This window comes from Perca flavescens, chromosome 23, assembly GCF_004354835.1.
Source record: "Perca flavescens isolate YP-PL-M2 chromosome 23, PFLA_1.0, whole genome shotgun sequence".
Lineage (NCBI taxonomy): Eukaryota > Metazoa > Chordata > Actinopteri > Perciformes > Percidae > Perca > Perca flavescens.
This window is the reverse complement of record NC_041353.1, coordinates 19,040,960-19,058,704: the sequence shown is the minus strand read 5'-3', so window position 1 is coordinate 19,058,704 and position 17,745 is coordinate 19,040,960. Positions and strand designations below refer to the sequence as shown.

General features: G+C 41.6%; 2 protein-coding genes and 1 long non-coding RNA gene across 11 annotated transcripts in view; 2 read left to right on the top strand and 1 right to left on the bottom strand.

Annotated features, from left to right (window-relative positions):
- etv6 (ETS variant transcription factor 6) overlaps positions 1–5,223 on the top strand; it is a 28,487-nt gene extending 23,264 nt beyond the window's left edge. For all 3 annotated transcript variants that reach the window (XM_028570207.1, XM_028570206.1, XM_028570208.1), the window contains exons 5-8: positions 2,424–3,038; positions 3,626–3,768; positions 4,479–4,579; positions 4,700–5,223. In XM_028570207.1, the coding sequence (XP_028426008.1) occupies positions 2,424–3,038; positions 3,626–3,768; positions 4,479–4,579; positions 4,700–4,802 (962 nt within the window). In that variant the 3' untranslated portion in view covers positions 4,803–5,223. The remainder of the gene's footprint in view (positions 1–2,423; positions 3,039–3,625; positions 3,769–4,478; positions 4,580–4,699) is intronic.
- Positions 1–17,745, bottom strand: part of LOC114549897 (uncharacterized) — a 116,330-nt gene that overhangs the window by 7,498 nt on the left and 91,087 nt on the right. For 2 of the 6 annotated variants that reach the window (XR_003691609.1, XR_003691608.1), the window contains exons 3-5: positions 7,575–7,688; positions 5,268–5,423; positions 4,838–4,975 (exon numbers count right to left, since the gene is read on the bottom strand). The exons of 1 other annotated variant lie outside the window; for it this stretch is intronic. This is a non-coding gene — a long non-coding RNA (uncharacterized LOC114549897). Of the gene's footprint in view, positions 1–4,837; positions 4,976–5,267; positions 5,424–7,574; positions 7,689–12,930; positions 13,231–17,745 lie in introns of those variants that run through there. 3 more of the 6 variants (XR_003691610.1, XR_003691611.1, XR_003691612.1) reach the window with 3 other exon arrangements.
- Positions 6,182–17,745, top strand: part of LOC114549896 (protein FAM19A2) — a 70,492-nt gene continuing 58,928 nt past the window's right edge. For both annotated transcript variants that reach the window (XM_028570210.1, XM_028570209.1), the window contains exon 1: positions 6,182–6,570. The gene's annotated coding sequence lies outside the window, so the exon portion shown is untranslated. The remainder of the gene's footprint in view (positions 6,571–17,745) is intronic.

The following is a 17,745-nucleotide window of genomic DNA, read 5'->3' as shown; positions in this document are numbered from 1 at the left end:
TATATTTACAGCTCTAGAGTTAGATACAACTTCAAAAGGCCTCTACAATCAATTTAATATTAACACCAATTATAAAATATATACTATTTAGCCACTTAGCTTAATAGATATATAAAGTAGGTTAACTTCATTATAATAGCACATACTGTTTCTGTGGTACTGAATTTTACAATCCATATCTTAAAAAAGTTTTGTTCTCGTACTGTGCCAGAAATCGCCACTTCAGTAGCACGTACATACACCAACCGCCCCACTTTCAATCCTGTCTGTAGTCTGAAGGTTTTTACGGAGGGGTTTGTTCAGATATCATTCACAGCCTGATTTATGTAACATTTTATACCTAAAAAATGTGGTGCAAATTAAGTATAGTAAACTAAGTATGTTAAGCTACTTAGCTAAGTAGATATCTGTAGTAAAGCAGGCTTACAGTGCTGCTCATGAGTATTGGAACCCCTGCTGCAGTTGACTAAAAAGAAAAAAAAAAAAAAAAAAAATCATCTTTTGGAAATTGATCTTAATGCATTAATTGAAAAAAATTAGGAAGAATACCAATGAAGAACATTTATTTATTTACGATACATTATTCATTCACAATTATTCCTAATTTCTTTCAATTATGGCATTAAGATCAAATTCCAAAAGATAATTTTTTTATTCCTCTTTTTAGTCAACTGTAGCAGGTGTTCCAATACTCATGAGCAGCACTGTACTTTATTATAATAGCACATACTGTTAAAGTGGTATCACTTTTTCCTGAGGGAAGCTAATGCCGCTGAGTGTTTAGGCTAATGACATTTGCGGTATGGTAAAATTGGCCATTTCTGAACTAGGTATAGAAAGTTGGGGTTAGTCAGTCAGTCTCTTTTTTAGAAGCACAGACGTTTTCAAGGAAGTAATGATAATAATACCTGAGAATGTTTTCTGGCTTGGGTCTGAGTGAATGTGACACCGCAACATTCAGATGGGTTGGAGTAGTAACTTCCCATGTTTGCAGTGAAACCTGCTCCACAAGGAAATGCTGCTTTATTTAAACAAGAACACAGAACACCACCAAACCGCTCTGGTGGCTTATGGGAGATTTGCTTGTATTTGTCACCACTGTCTTCCTTGTTTTAAATTCCACTTTGTAGGTGCTGTTTCCATTGCTTGTGAATGAAGGAGTCAGACAAACATTCAAACCTCTTCCAACACAAACCAGAGAACTTTTACTGAAACCCTTCAAAAATAATGTAATCAGCATACTCAACCTAACAGCAGGCTATTAGTGACACCTAGTGGTCTTTTCTGTGTGAAGCCAGAATACCAAGAGACCAGGAAATAACCGCAATAAGCACCTGGACGCGATATTATGAATCCCACTATGGCCACGCCAAGACCCGCCCTTCAATAGCATTTAATGGCCAGGCGTCCATGCTTACGCAAGGTAACGTTACCCCATTTGTTCAGGTCCTATCCCCTGACCAATCGGCTATCCTAACCTTAACCACTCGAGGTGAAATGCCTAACCCCAACTAATCGACCACGCCAATGGGTCTTGGCGTGGCCATAGTGGGATTCATAATTTCGCCACCTGGGCATGGGGACAAATTACTGCACAAGTTGGAGAAAAGCTAAATGACTGTGAAAACTATGAAAAGCTACAGTGCACCACTTCATGCTGTGTTTTGTTACTCAAATGTTCTACTAGTTTTTTTTTGGCTTCTTTGCTACTTTGGCCAGATGCAGACAGGCTCGGTAGAACTCTACATGTTCAATGAGCGGACAAAATAATGTGGACATCCTAGATTATCATTTGAATTCAAGCCAGTACTGAACAGTCCTGAAATCACTAACACCTTTATTAAGCTAATACTATTGAATTTGTCACAATCAACAGAGGTGTTGATTCAGTACTGTGGTATTTTTGAGGCGAGAGTTGGTCACAGTCTTGTACTGTTGCTCTTTTCTCACTCTATTGATAGCCAGTAGGTTTTACTGTTGACACACCTGTATGGCAAACACAGAAAACAATATACACCCAAAGGCTTGAAAAGTCGGAGTGAGAAACAATGGATTTTTTAATACAGTATTTTCTAATTTATGAAGTGATAGAGAGTTATCCAAAATCTCTTCTATAAAAACTTAATATGTCAAAAAACGAAACAAGAATTTTGAACCTGGCTTTTTCCAATGTTCAGATTTCTGTTTTGCAAATGTATGTAAATTTGCGCATATTTAAATAATAAGATAATGCCTCATTTGCATATTTAAACATAACATTGAAAAAATATTTTAAAAAATTATCTTAGTGTAAATAATCAATCAAGGAAGTTTTGGTTAGTTCAAATATATCCCCCTATTCTCCTGTAGTGTCTCCCCTTAATATGAAAGTGTGGAACTTAGCTGTAGATATTTATCACATACTGTATTTTTTGTAACCCCAGAAACGGTACGGCGGGCACCGCGTGGTACAGAGCCAGCCCCCCAGCATCCACCAACCATCGAGCTGCGGCACCGCTCCCGCTCCCCCCACCAGAACCAGATCAGACGATCCCCCCCGGGGCCGAACCACCCCCGCACAGCCAACGAAGACCACCTGCAGGCCTTCTCCCAGCTGCCCGACAGCAACCACCACCTGCCCGAAGAAATGTACCCTCTGTCCGTGTCCCCCGCCGCACCCAACGGCCGCTGCGCCACGCCCCGAGAAGCTCCGTGCCCGGGCAGCCCCGGGGGCCAGGAGGCGGGCCCTCCTCGCGTCATTCAGCTCATGCCCAGCACCATCATGAACCCCCTGCTCCTCAGCCCGAGCCGGAGCGGCGAGGGTGCCGCCATGGACTTCAGGCACAGCCGCGGTGGGCCCCCGTCTCAAGCCACGCTCGAGAACGGGCGTGAGAGGAAAGCCCACGGCCACCACCATCAGCTACCACTGTCCCAGCAACAGCAGCATCTGCTGCAGCAGCAGCAGCAGCAGCAGCAAGAGGAGGCGCTCTACAGGAACCACGTCATCATGCCCGTGTCTCCTCCAGAAGAGCAACAAATGCCCATCGGACGGATAGCAGGTGAGATTTAAAACACACTTTTATAGACGCTCTTTTATGTGATGCCGTCTTTCTCATTGTCTGCTTGTTAACTCCGTTTTGTTTATTCAATCGTGATTTTTTTTTTGTGTATATAATTGATGTGTATATTTATGAAATTGTCGGAGCCACATGTGACCACATTCTAATAGCAGTGAGAACGGGAGAACGTTGGGTCTTCATCAGCAGTAACTTATCACGACTCCTAGAAGCCAACATGAGGAATTAAATAGAACAGATATATCAACTTCAAACCACAGAGATTACCGTAAGAAGCTACAAACGTTGACAAAGAGCTGAACACAGACGTTTCAAAAAACGTCTCTCTCTCCTGCTCAGGAGACACATTCTACTGCCAGGTGGGAACACACGCACCTAGAGCTATCCACTTGTGATCCGATCACTCAGATCCGATTTTAAAACCAGGTCGGAACGAGGCCAATGTGACAGCAAGACCTTAGTTACTTATCCTGTCCCCTTGATATTCTCTTAACATCAAAGGTAACAAATAATAGTAAATGCCATCAGTCCCATGCAACTCACGGTGTTTCCCTGTCGCGTCCTTGCAGACTGCAGGCTGCTGTGGGACTACGTCTACCAGCTCCTGTCAGACAGCAGGTACGAGAACTACATCCGCTGGGAGGATACCGAGACCAAAATCTTCCGCATCATGGACCCCAACGGCCTGGCCAGGCTCTGGGGCAATCACAAGGTAAACACACACACTGTGCGCAGCCATTGTTGTTCATGATCAGACTGCAGCTGGCTCAGTGAATCCATCCGTTGTCAAGTAGAAATTAATCACTCACTATTTTTGATAAATCGATTAAATCGGTTTCAGTCATTTTTTTATGAAATTTCTTTTCTGATTCCAGCTTCATTATATAGACCGAACAACTAATCCCAAAAAAAATAAAAATAATAATAATAAAATAAATAAAAATCGAGAAACTAATCGGCAGAATAATCGACTATGAAAAGAATAGTTAGTTGCAGCCCTAGCTATGTGAGCAGGGACATCCCAGATCCATCAGCCATTTCTAGGACAGTTTAAAGCTGCACTAAACAGTATTTTTCATCTTAACAGATGGAATGATTTACTCTATAAAATGAAAGGTGTTGCTCATAGTGATGAGACCCCCAAGCTTGTAATTCTCTTTTAGCTCAATGTTTTGGTTTTACGGACCACAGACTCCGTCTGCTGGATGCCTAAAAAGGCCACTGTTGGCTAACACGTTTTCCTCAACACCTTTATGAGGTGATGGATTTGATGTCAGATGGGTTTTCAGCTTGTTGTGGAGTTCTTCTGCCCCCATGTGACCAAACACCATTAGTCAGTGCAGCTTTAAATGGCAGATCAGTAACACCACATTATTGTCATTATTATTATTACTGACACGTTTTTCGTTTTGCCTCTTCCAGAACAGGACCAACATGACGTACGAGAAGATGTCGCGAGCACTGAGACACTACTACAAACTGAACATTATCAGGAAGGAGCCGGGCCAAAGACTTCTATTCAGGTATATCAACTTAAAGAGCTATTTTGGTCACGTTATTCATGATATATTTAACATTTTTGAATCTATTCTATAACAGAAGTTTTAATAAGTGACCAAACTTGTCTGCGTGGCGTTCAACAGGTTCATGAAAACTCCCGATGAGATAATGAACGGACAGACGGACCGGCTGGAGCACCTGGAGTCCGACACAGACGAACAAATCTACATCAAAGAGGAATGCTGAGGAACTCTCGGTAAACGAGGCCATGAACTACTTACTACTACAGCCGCCGATGCCTTTCAGAAGCAGCCTGAACAATGGTCGTTGAATCTGGAGCGCGTGGACGTTTGGCTCGTACCAGTCCCACACAGACAGACATGAAATCTCTCTTAAGATTGCCTTAGGATGATATTCTCCTAAAGTCAAAAAGCAGCGTCAGTTTTTGTGATTTTTTCCTGATGGACGGATGCTGAAAAGACTTTCTGAGTGTTCTTTTATTTCTGAATGAACTGCAAAAGCCAATCACTTTGTGCTTACGTCACTTTGATGATTTTATTGTCTCCTCACATGCATTATACTAGTGCTGTTTGTAAAAAGAAAATTGTGTGCGCGCGTGTGACAGGAATGTTTTCACCATGGAATAAACATTTTCGATCAAACTGTATTCTCTTAGTGTGGAGTATGCTTGAAACGATATAAGACATTTACCTGAATATGAATCACCTATTTCCCTCTAGTGTTTCTCTGAAGGATGTCCGTGACGTTTGGTGAAGTACACCAGATATCCACACGATGGCAATACTGGACCATTTGTGATGTGAGGGGGAGCAGCGGTGGATGCTGTCCACAGTTCATCAAACATGCCTGTCATTTAAAGGGTCATGTAAAGGATTAAATGTGGCTGCAGTTTATTATATTGTTAGAAATTTTGGAAAAAATGAAAGAAATGATCATATTTTGGTCTGTTCTGAATGTCTTGCTTTTGGTGGAATTGATGTCTCAGAAGGAAATAATCACTGTTGAGCTCAATTATTAATCAAATGTGACGTATTACTTATTTATTGCCATTTCAATGTAATAATTCACTAATTGCGCCCTAGCACATATTTTTTTGCGTGACACTTCCTAAATGAAATAATTCTGTTTTGTGAATCATTATTCTATTCTACAAAATGTCCAAATGAGCCTTGAAATATAATGACCATGTAGTTCCTTAGTGTGAGACTATCTAACAACAATTAGTTTGTACTTTTCCATATTTAATTAGCCTACAATATGACTGATGATCACATTGAGGTTCATCTGGAGGTGTGATACCAGAAGCATTGCATACTTCTTTCTGTATCACTCATTGCGTCGTTCAAATTAACAGGCCATATCTAAATCTGTAATATAGCCTCTGGAATACTATAGTAATCAGAATACTGTTAACGCGTTACCGGCGGTGCGCTGCGCTGTGCGCTGGAGTCTCCATAAAAGTTGGTGCGCGCAGAGGCGAGCTGTCAGACTGGGGAGAGACGCGGCGGAGCAGAGGCTGCAGACTCAAGTGATGGATCAGGATCGATCCCACTTTGAGAAATTCATAGAATAATTTTGAGTGTGCGCTGTGATCCACTGGGGGGGGGACTGCCAGCCACCAACAAACAGGACGCAGTTAAAGCTTATTATCCGCCGGAGTGTGAACAGACTGCTGCTTGTTTCTGGACTCTAACGGAATAAATAGACAGGGGGAGGGCTTGGATGCAGGAGAATCTCGGCTGCGAGGCGGATAAGATGCTCACGCTGCCACGTTTAGAAGACCAATAATCGTGTCTGATTCTGACAAAGCCGTTTGATTTCATTCGGGTGGGGAAAAAAAGAGGCACCACTCCCGTTTTTTATTTTTATTTTTTCGCCAATCCAGGACGCAAATGTCTTCACATCACAGACACTCCAGTGGATTGTAGCAGCAGCCCCGCCGATGGTTTTGAGAGGGCGTTAAAGGTGCGGGAAGGGAGTGGGACAATTACAGGTAAGAGCCATTCACGCGACCCCGACGCTCGTTTTCTGCCCTCCTCCGGGCGCTGGTTGGAGTTCCTACTGCCGGGGAGTGCGCACAGTCCGGCACAGAAACTCACTCAGCCTCTGCGAGTGTTTTATTCAGAACCATCAGCACCGCATCAATATCCAAACAGGACTGGAACAATTACCGCAAAACAAGTATTAGGCCCGGTTTCACTCCCAGTCACTCCCCATCCTCTTGGGTGAGGCATACATTCATATTTTCCATTCAGCCATTTATCTGTAATAGAGTCCTCAAATATATTTCTTAAAAACAGGAGAACATTTGTTTTCCCACTTCCTTCCACTAACAGATGTCAGATGCATTGCAACTGTTTTCTTGCAGTCATTTTTGCTTATAGTGCAGTGACGCCTCATACTTGTTTCCATTATACACATTTTCTCTTTTTTAAACTGGATTTGGGGGAAATGATTGTCATTTTATTTTACTTTGAAACATTGCAGTATTTGTAAAATTGCTAATTTTTCCACTCATTTTGAAACAAACTCCTAAAACGTGTAAAAAGTATTTACGTTTAATTCAGATTGGGCTTTAGTAAGTGCAGTTTCCCAGTTGTAAGGCTTTGTCATGGAGCTTTTATTTCAACAAATCAGTACTGACTTCTATGGAGTCCTGAGTATATAACTGTATACCGTACAGCCAGGTTGGGTTGACAGACATCAGAAGACTGTGTTATGGAGTCTACAGAGATTAGAAATTAGATGGAAAGTCTACGCAGGAGTCTGGAATAGATGAAGTCTAAATAAGTATTTTGTATTAGTCTATGTACTGTAATATCTTCTGTTTTAGTTCTCTTGTGTCTAGAACTCATACTGGATGCAGAAATACAGCCGGTGGTTTGGTGTTAAGGATAGAGGTGTCAGTGTAACTACCAAACGGCTGTTAGGAAGTCAACTCATTTTAATAGCGATGTATCGATTTGACCTCCTGCACTGAGACTAATGTCAGCTCACCTGAAGCAAATGAAGTGAATCCTCTGATGATGAAATAGGTTGACACAGCGGCGAGGACGGAGAGGCGGGCCGACCGGGACACTTCCTCCTCCGCCTGCAGCCACAGACCTAATGCTTTTAATTTGAGAAATACAACGGGAACAAAAAGGAATTGGACAGGACGTCAGTTTACAAGACTGGTGTACAATACAGTGGATGGAATTAAAACAGTCAGCGGGGCACGTCTTCAGATCATAGCATAACTGGGACATTTTTTACAGCGTTAATTATAAGCAGACATGAATGGTTGAGAATAAACTGTGTGCCGGCAGCTGTACGGACACAACACTTGTCTTCATAACATTAGCTTCCTCCTCCCAGATAGAAAAACTGAGGCTCCACAATAAAACCAATTAAGTTCACCATTAGAACATTTCTGCCTTAAATAAAGCAACTCTGATTTAAACAAACGTCTGTAAAACTCCAATTGCTGTTTCTATTTCCACTCTTCCCACTCCCTGGTAACTGTATGCATAGCTGGTACAAAACTTGAAAGAAATTTGTGTAGGAGATTTTCTTCTTTGTTACCCCAATAATCCTCTCATGGACCCTTAAAATTGATCTTGTGACCGATTGGTGGGGCCCGTCCCCTAGGTTGGGAACTGTATAAAAAAATAGTTAAAACTGAATCTGAACTTAAAATATACTATCAGTCACACAGGGGCAATTTTAACTGCAGAATGAGTACTTTTACTTTTGAAACTTTAAGTACATTTGGCTGCTCACACTTCAGTAAGTAATGCAGTACATTTACTTGTAATAGAGTATTTCTACATGAATGAATTGGGACTCTCACTGGAACAATAGATGTGGATACTTGCTGTCTCTCAGCACGGAGCAGAGGGATGCAGCAAACCACACATGACGTCATCTGGCTACCTCTAACAACTTTTTAGCAGCCAGCAGCTACTTCCTCAGAACTGGCAGCCCAGGCAGTCCCCGGGATAGCTGGAAGCATTAGCAGCAGCTCCTCCACCACCAGTGATCAGGATTAAAGCTGTGGGCCGCCTGGCTCAGGTCAGACCGGTTCCCCTCCAGCTGGGCGACCTGGTGCCGACTGTCTGGCCAGCACCGGCGGATCAGCCAAAGTCACCTTTTTTTTTTTTTTTTTTTTTTTCCCTCTTCCGGCGGGTCACGTAACCTCATCGTGGTGCTGCCTCGCCATTGATCTGAAGCGATGACACCGAGGCTTCACAGTCCGCTGCTCCTCGCCAACCAGGCCGACTTCTAGCGACGTCTGGGAACAGCTGTGACACGCAACACACCAGCAGCGGGGGGGCTTTGAATTGGACTGTCTTTGTTGGCGCTTATTTATAAAACTATTTTTTTTCCTTTCATAAACACAATACATTCTGGACCTGAATTTATTGTGAATTGCTTATTCTGAACTTGAAAAGTCTAGGACAGTTACAGTAGGACCAGTAGAGAAAAACAGTGGAACAGAAGCAATTAAAGGGACACCATACCTGACGCATACCAGAAAGAGATATATATATATATATATATATATATATATATATATATATATATATATATATATATATATATATATATAAATCCTTTATGTAACAGGATAATTTAAGGGTGAAACGTATCTATAACATGACACAAAAATTATTTTTAAAATTTAAAAAAAAAGTCTTTAAATATCTACATAAACTTGTAGCCTACACTTATTATTTGACATGTCACGGTAGGAAAATCACAGACGTAAATAATAATAATAATAGTAAATAATACATCTTTAATTCTATCTTCCATGGTTGAACCCCGCCAGGCTGTTCTCCTAAACCATTTGTACATATAGCTATGAAAAGTGAAGCACTGTAATTCGTAGGTAGTGCGCATATTTTCTGCCGTATGCACCACATTGACTGCCGCTATATGAGAACGCTGTGGACCACGTAGGGAGGAGGCTGAGTTTGCTTCCCGGGGGAAAACAAAAGACTTTCACCCAGGAAATGAGTTTGTTCCTCGGGAGTGTTTTATTCCAAACCACAATCTTTTTCTTTAACTTAACTAGTCTTATTGGTGCCTAAACTTAACTGTTGTCGCCGCATGACGCTCACTTCTGGTACTTCTGCATACATTTTCATGAGATATCACATGAACCCGTTCATGAGAATGCGTTGACCCCACCTCTCGTAGTGAATTAAACAGCCGTATCTACGTGAGAGACAGACTGAAAACGATCTGCACGCTGATCTCTCTCCGTTTGTTGACGAGGTGTCATCTCTGTTTTTGCTATCAACTTTTTATTAGCACCTTCAGACATACAAAACAAATTCCACAATATGTGACAGGCAATGTCAGATGGCGCACATGACAGAAACACAAATTGAACAAGAACAAAACCCCTCTGATTGGCAGCTGATTGGACAAACGCGTCACATGGGTTTGTTTTCTCCGGAAATTCAAAGCCAGACTGTCATGGCGGCTCGTTCAGAATACGATCTCATATTGTACTAAAATAGTTCACTGAAACGTGTTTCTGAAAACATTTTAAGTGAGAAATAGGCCGTGCAGTTGCTGAATCTGTCTTCATTTCACCTCAACAATGGTCAGTTTAAAAGATTTTCGTCAGCTTTTGAGAGACTCTAGTCAGGCTCATTCCGCTCGCCATTTCCGGGTGAGTCCCGACTGCCCTGCCTCCGACTGAACATGTCAGGTCGGCCAAAATCAACATCGACAGCCTCTCAGACGGACGACGGCACGGGACACACCGAACAGACTCGAGTCACCGACCTCGCCAGACTGTCCAACGGCCGATTATCGGCTTGGTGTGTCTCGGGCTTTAGAGTCTTCATTAAGGAACAAAACAATCGGGTCAGTAGGAAGTCGACATCCTGTCACATCAGATATTATTGATATTTTATTCCAGAACTCATGCACCAGTTCACATTCCCAGACCATGTGCAAGAAAGTTCCAGTTTGTTCAGACTGACAGAACGTACAATAGGGAGTGGGAATGACTTTAGAGACGTATCTCTTCTGAGAAGTCCAATATGTCTTATGACTAGTGCTGTCAAAGGATTAAAATATTTAATCGCGATTAATTGCATTAATGTCATAGTAAACTTGCAATTAACCGTACATTTTTATCTATTCTAAATGTCCCTTGATTTCTTTTGTCCCATTATTTTTTTCTCATTTTAATGCTCTTAACATGGAAAAGTGGATCGGCTTGCTTTGTGCTTTTGTTGCCTGGCTTTGACGAGGGAGGGGGGCGGAGAATCATATCAGCTGTGTGCTTGGCCATCAAGTGGTATTTCAGACTGGACGTGCTGCGATGATAGCTCAGTTCACAACGACAAAACACACAGATCACTTTGGTCTTGTCAATGGAACCATTTGGCAACTTTTTAAAAGTTAACTTTCCATTCAGAATCTTATTGGCATCCATTTCGGCGTCTCGCGCTCGCCATCCACTCAAAACCTACCGTTAGCCTACTACTCTTTGGCCGGCTCGCAAGCTCAAACAAGCGTGCCTGTTGTTTTGTTTCTGGTCTAGCTAGATCCGGTGTGGTGGTGTAGTTTTTCTAACGTTACTAGTTATTGCAACAGCATGTGAAAAAAAACCTACAAAGTCTGCTAGGCCAAAAAGAACATTAATCTGGCGCTAAAAAAAATTGACGCCGTTAAAATGGGTTTGCGTTAACGCCGTTAATAACGCGTTTAACTGACAGCACTACCTATGACATATGTTGAAGTGGATATACTGGTGATTTGGGCTTTTGACGAGGTGTCATCTCTGATACAGGAGGTGAGGCTGGGGGAGTCAACGGAACAGATTCTACTCCGTTCATTCTGTCCAAATTTACTGGAGCAATCTGCCTTCAACAGCACATCATCGCTGGTTTCAAGAAAATGCTTTCAACTGGTGAAACCACAGAGTGGGATCAGAGAAATGATAATGATATTACCGCTGGCAGGATTTTCCTCATTGTTCTCAGAAAACCGTGTTGAAGATGAGACTGGAAATGTTAGATGGAACCTGTGCGCCACAGTACACAGCCACAGGGACTCGTTCAGCAGCGCTCCACATGAAAGCCTCGAGAGGAGGTCAGGTGCTCGGCTGATAGGAGACTTTGTGCTTCTCTCCTCCTGAAACTATTGGAATTTGTGTAAAATATCAGCGGTTGATTGGCACCCACTGTGCGGGTGTTTGATGTAAATAGGAAGCGAGGGCTTGCTTCCCCCCCCGCCCCGCCCGCTCTTTTCACATTCTATTTGATCTGCGGCTCGCTCTGCCTCAGTTTCATTTGGAGTAAAACAAATTCACCCGCCGTTGAATAAATAGAAGCTCTGCAGAGAAGATGAAATAATATAGCAAAAGGTTCCTATACATTTTTCACTTTGACCTCAGTCTTCTCCTGACTCTCCCTCTTCTTCTGATTACATTTGTGCCTCACTTGCCTGCTGACAGTTGTTGGCAGCGCTTTATTTTGACTGGTCCTTTTTTTTGGCTGCTGTGGACGTTTGTTGAGCCAAATGTGTCCTAAATGTGACTTTAAAAGCCTTTGATTTTGACTTTCTCTTGCTTTAATTCCTTCCAACCACACTGCTGTAAACTCTGGATACCCACACTGTGACCTGGAGGTTGTGGGTTCTAATCCTCTCACCTGCTGGGAGAGTTCAGGACTGTCCAATACTAACAAATAATGTTTTGGGGGGGCTGTAGTTGCAGAACAAGTATGGCCAGATGTACAGACACAGATACTCATTTAAAAAAAATGTTTATGCAGTTTAGAATTTACAGACTAGAAAATGGGCCCATTAGTAGAATATGATCATCGAGATCCATCTTAAGCAGCCAGCATTGAAAAAAATTCTATTTCAAAATCAAAGTAGTTCATAATGGGATTTTCTCGCTTTTCAAAAATAGTTGCACAGGCCTTCAGAAAACATATCTTTAAATGACACTGAGCAAAGAGCATAAAGGACACTTAAAAAAACAACCTTGATCACATTTTTTGTTCAACTAAACTACGCACAAAAAGTAAGGAAATTTGTGTTTGGTAGATTATTTCTGTGTTGTAACAATGATTCTTGGCAATACTTCTCATATCACTGGAAAGCCTGATTATTTCCATTTTAAATGGTGCCACATTTGTAAGGAACATGCATTTGTGGGATGGGCAGCAAAGCTGAATATGTGGGTTGCGCCCATGAAAAATGTGAAAAATCTCCTCTGACAGTGCCAAACAGCTTTTCTTTGTCGACTCTTGTTTGGTGTTTGGTAGATTGGGTGATTGAAGTCTGAAGTAACAAGACATATTGGCAATTTCACAATTTATTCATTTAACAAACAGGAGCGTCAGTAGCATGAGGAAGAACCATGCACAGCCACAACAGCCTGGCACCTCCTCATGCTGGTCACCAGCCTGGTCACACACTGTGCTGTGGGATGGCATCCCATTTTTCAACCAGCATTTGTCGCAAGTCAGCCAATGTAGTTGTGTTGGTCACTTTGGCATGAACAGCACACCCAAGCTGATCCCACAAGTGTTCAATGGCGTTGAGGTCAGGACTGCTTGGCAGGCCATTCCATCCTCTCCCCTCCCACATTCTGGAGGTACCCCGCCCTGTGGGGATGAGGATAGAGTTTGGTCCCAGACTGTGGAGATATGGGATTGTCACTGGTTGCAGAATTTCATCTCAATAAACCAATATGTCCTGTTACTTCAGACTTCAATCACCCAATCCACCAAACAAGAGTCAACAAAGAAAAGCTGTTTGGCATTACAGAGAAGATTTGGCAAATTTTTCATGGGCACAACCCACATACTCAGCTGTGCTGCTCATCCCACAAATGCATGTTCCTTACAAATGTGGCACAATTTAAAAGGGAAATAATAAGGTTTTCCAATGGTTTAAGATTTGTTGGCAAGAATCATTGTTACAACAAAGAAATAATCATTGCGATAATCAGTGTTTTTACTGGTTTTAATCATCTGGTCCGTTTGTTTTGAAGTGGTAAAAACCTCCTGATCAATGAACACTGATGGAATCCTAACCAAGAAAAACTGACTACAATGACAATGTCTTTTGTTATCATTTGGAAAGACCCCTAACGGCAGGAAATGGATGGGCCTATTGTATATTTAAGGGGACATTTGGCTTTTATTTTGATGAAAGGCAGTGTAGAGGTGATAAGAAAGGAAGGAAAAGAGAGGATTGACCTGACTTGAATTGGGACCACTGTGATTATGTGATTACATGATCAGTGTCTTAAACTTATAAAACCACCAGGATGCCACATTGACCATCATTTGACTCATCCACACCATTACTGAAATCTTAAACAACTTCACAGCTTAGTCATATTACCTAAAACACTTAATACAAAATGAAAAAGAAAGACGAATCATAAAAGTTACACCCAAACAGTCTGCTGTAAACATCGATTAGATTTCGCGGAGCACTAGAACGTAGTTGTGAGCGGCAAAAAACATTTATTTAGGTACTTCAAGTCAAGTGTTACATTGATGTAAAAAAACAAACAAATGGAATCTATGATGGAACATGAACTATGGTCTCCTACATGAAAGTTGCGCAGCCATCCACTACCGGCACCCTTACTCTTTACCTCCCACCATACAGGTCACGCTGCCTCCTACGTACGTTGGCTCTGAACGCTGGCATTGCACACCAAAATGTATGGTGCTGTCAGAATTGTCCAATACTATGTAATTCTCTGGGATACTGGACTGCTTGCTTGGCCTATTTGAATCGGTTGTAAAGTTGTGGCTATTGGTGTCTCAATTCCCCCAGATCACAGCAATGAAATTGGTTAATAAAATGTTATAGTAACTGATAAGAATGACGACCACAAATCCCAAAAGACGACCCAGGTTGAAAATAGTGAATATCCCTTTAACCACCAGAGACGAAAGGACTTGAAGTTAAACATAGTGTTTGTAAAAAGTTAATGTAAAGTAACAGGGCTGTCCGGCCTCCAGAAATCAAGCCTTTTTTTAAATGAACTTCTGTTTTCTGTACATGCTTCAGCAGTCTACATTTCTTGCCGTCTACTGCCATCCCAGAATCCTCCTCTGCTGGGACAGCTTTGTAGTTAGTGATCATCAAGCTGTCCTCCAACCTTATCCAACAGTCCTACTCCTGTTAGCTGTGATCCTATTTCATGCAGAGGGAGAAGCAAAGAAGGAGACCAATGAAGAGTGAGAGAAACCGAAAAAGACAGTGAGAGAATCCGCTGGTCTGTGTCCAGGTTTTTTTGTTTGTTTCTCCCCACGTGGCCATTTTATCTCTTCAGCAGCGTCTTAGTGTTGCTCTGTGTGTGGCCCAGTGGCTCATAAACATGTGCCCGTCACGCAGGATAACTCTAGCCTCCGAAAGCCTCCAAACACACCAACGCACATTTTGGACAGCAGAAACATCTTTCCTCCCTCCCCTCTACCACCCATCCCATCCCCTTCCCTCCATTCCATTTTGATGGCTGATGGTTTGTGCAGAGCTGTGGGCCTTACAGTACTTTCATGATGTGAGCCAAACCCATCTGGGACTCAATATCCTGTTTACCAGCTCTCAGCACTCTGAAAACCACAACAATACTGAGCTGAGGCAGAAGTTCAGAACTCATTACAGTTTGCTCAGGTCATGGCCAAGGTTGAAGTCTTCTCCTTCTCCGTAACTCTGCCTCGTCGTCTTCAGAGCTTTTTACTGCTGCTTTTTTTTCTCTCTTTTTCCAATCTACACATGTTGTCATGTCATGCTTTGTGAGCAAATCTCCCAGAAACCACATCTGAAGCAGTTATGGTGCTCCAATAGATAATTGACTGAGCTCAAGAAAAAGTGCCTGTAGATTGGAAATTACAAAAAATAAAACGATCTGAGGTGGTATATTTCTTCTAAAATGAACTTTAGCTTGCAGTTAAGTACAGAATCTCCTGTATTTCACTGAAGGTCTCTTAATGATACTCTGATTCTATTTTATTAGATTCTTATTGTTCAGCTTACTGAGGCTGTTGTCGGCTGCTGTATTTGTTGTCATGAGGGGGATGTGATTCGTCTGCTACATTACAATCAGACAGGAGGTAAGCCGACAGAATAGAGTAGAACAGAATGGAAAAGACTAGACTATTGAGGTTACTGTGACACAGACAATGCAAGAAACTGGGGGAAGAGTTTGCTAATGTTAACCTAAACAAATAGTTTCTAACTAGTCTTAGAAGCTCATGTAGAGCAGTCCTGTCCCATACAACTAAAACGCTCGCTCAACTACGTTTGTAGGGAAAAGTATCTTAACCCATATTACATTTGTTTTTAAGGTATCACAAATACGTTTCTGATCAAAGTCTGCGTAGGGAGGATTTTGGGGCGGATGGATGGATGGGTCAAACAAACATGGAACTTTTAACCCAGGAGACAGCTGTTTGGTTTCCTTTGTAGAACCAAACGTCAACGGTGACTTGTTACGTACTTCACTTCCTTTATGTACATTTCTATTCACAATGTTTACCACACGTTGAAAAACACGACCATTTTACAACGAGCTCTTGTGTCATTGGTATGAGGACATGTTGAAACAAACGTTATTCGGGGAAAAAAAAAATATCAGGTTTGCCTGGAAACGTAATTGAGAATGCAATTTAGTTGCCTGTAAATTTTAGGAGACAGGATTAATGACGATGATGACGTTAACATGGTTATGCTAGCTTGTACTAAATACCCTTTTTTTTTCCCCTCTTTTGCCCGTCGGTGGCACTTAGCCCCAAGCTTATCCATTCCTACTGCAGACGTAAACCTTTAAAAACTATTTTTAAAAAGTAATTTCATAAAACAGCTGGGCACCGTAGTTTTTGGCAATAGCTGGTTTCTTTCATAGTTGGGTTTGGTCTCCTCACAGTATTTTGTGACAATAAGAAAAATATAGAATATTGCCAGATTTATCCATTAAGAAGTAGGCAGTGGCTGCGACCAAAATGACTCCCACATTCATCATATATTGCTTACATAATAAACAGTTGACTCCGTAGTGAGTAAGTTTAGATTTTGGACACTTATGAATCATCCTTTTTTTTTTTTTTTTTTTTTTTTACTATCAATGAAGTGTTCACATGCATCAACGGCAAAGCAAGTCATTGTACTGTGGGAACTTGTACTGTGGGAACATTTTTCATTCCAGCAACAGACTGATCTCATGAAGTGGCATATATATGACACGCCAATTCGTATGCCATTATTGGCGTGTTATCAAGATGCATACTCACTTTGTAGCATGTTTATCAACGCCGTTTGGGCTCCATTGACTTACATCCTTGCGACTGCGTGTGAATTTACGCCGTAGCGAGTAGTATGAAAGGGAAATAGTGATTTGTTTTAAAAAGAATTTAAATTGCTTTCTGTGCATTTAACCTGTTTTCAATTTTTGTTTTATATCAGAAAATATGGTACGTAGAAATAAGCGCTGAAAATGTGTAGAAGAAAAATGTAACAATTTAAAAATGTTGGGAAAAGCAAAAACAAACTGTGAAAAGGCGTCAAAAACGTTTTTTTCCAAGGTTGACGGGAAGACAACACAAGGGTTAACCAAACATACGTGGTTTAATCGTGACAGTTATGGATATAAAAGGAAACAGTCATAATAAGGAAAACAATAACAAAACAGTCATGGCTACAGGTGTCTACGATTAGTTTTATTTTAATATTGAAGCAAGTTCTTCCTCTGTATTTCATCCCTGAATACAGTGTGCTGAGATCGTACTGCTCGTGTCTGTCTGTTAGACACATGAGATGGAATAGGCTTTGATGTACAGACATGCACTACTTCACAGAGAATTTGTTTCATTCATTAGACATGGAGATATAATATATTCTATTCTATCCATGCATGGCCACTTAAATCCACATACATATGAACAGCTTTTTGAGCACAGAAAGGTAGCCTTTCTATCTAGCTACACATACCATTATTTATGATGACGGTTAAATATTAATTCTGGTGTATGTTGTTGGTTATGTGGAAAACATACAGAGCACCTTGTGTGTGTTTCCCTCTGGCAGAGTTTCAGGCTCTCCACACACCCACACTGAGCTGTACGCCTCGTTTGGCTCACTCGGAGACCCCGGGCTATTTAACCCGAAGGCTGTAACCTAAAGACCAGATACT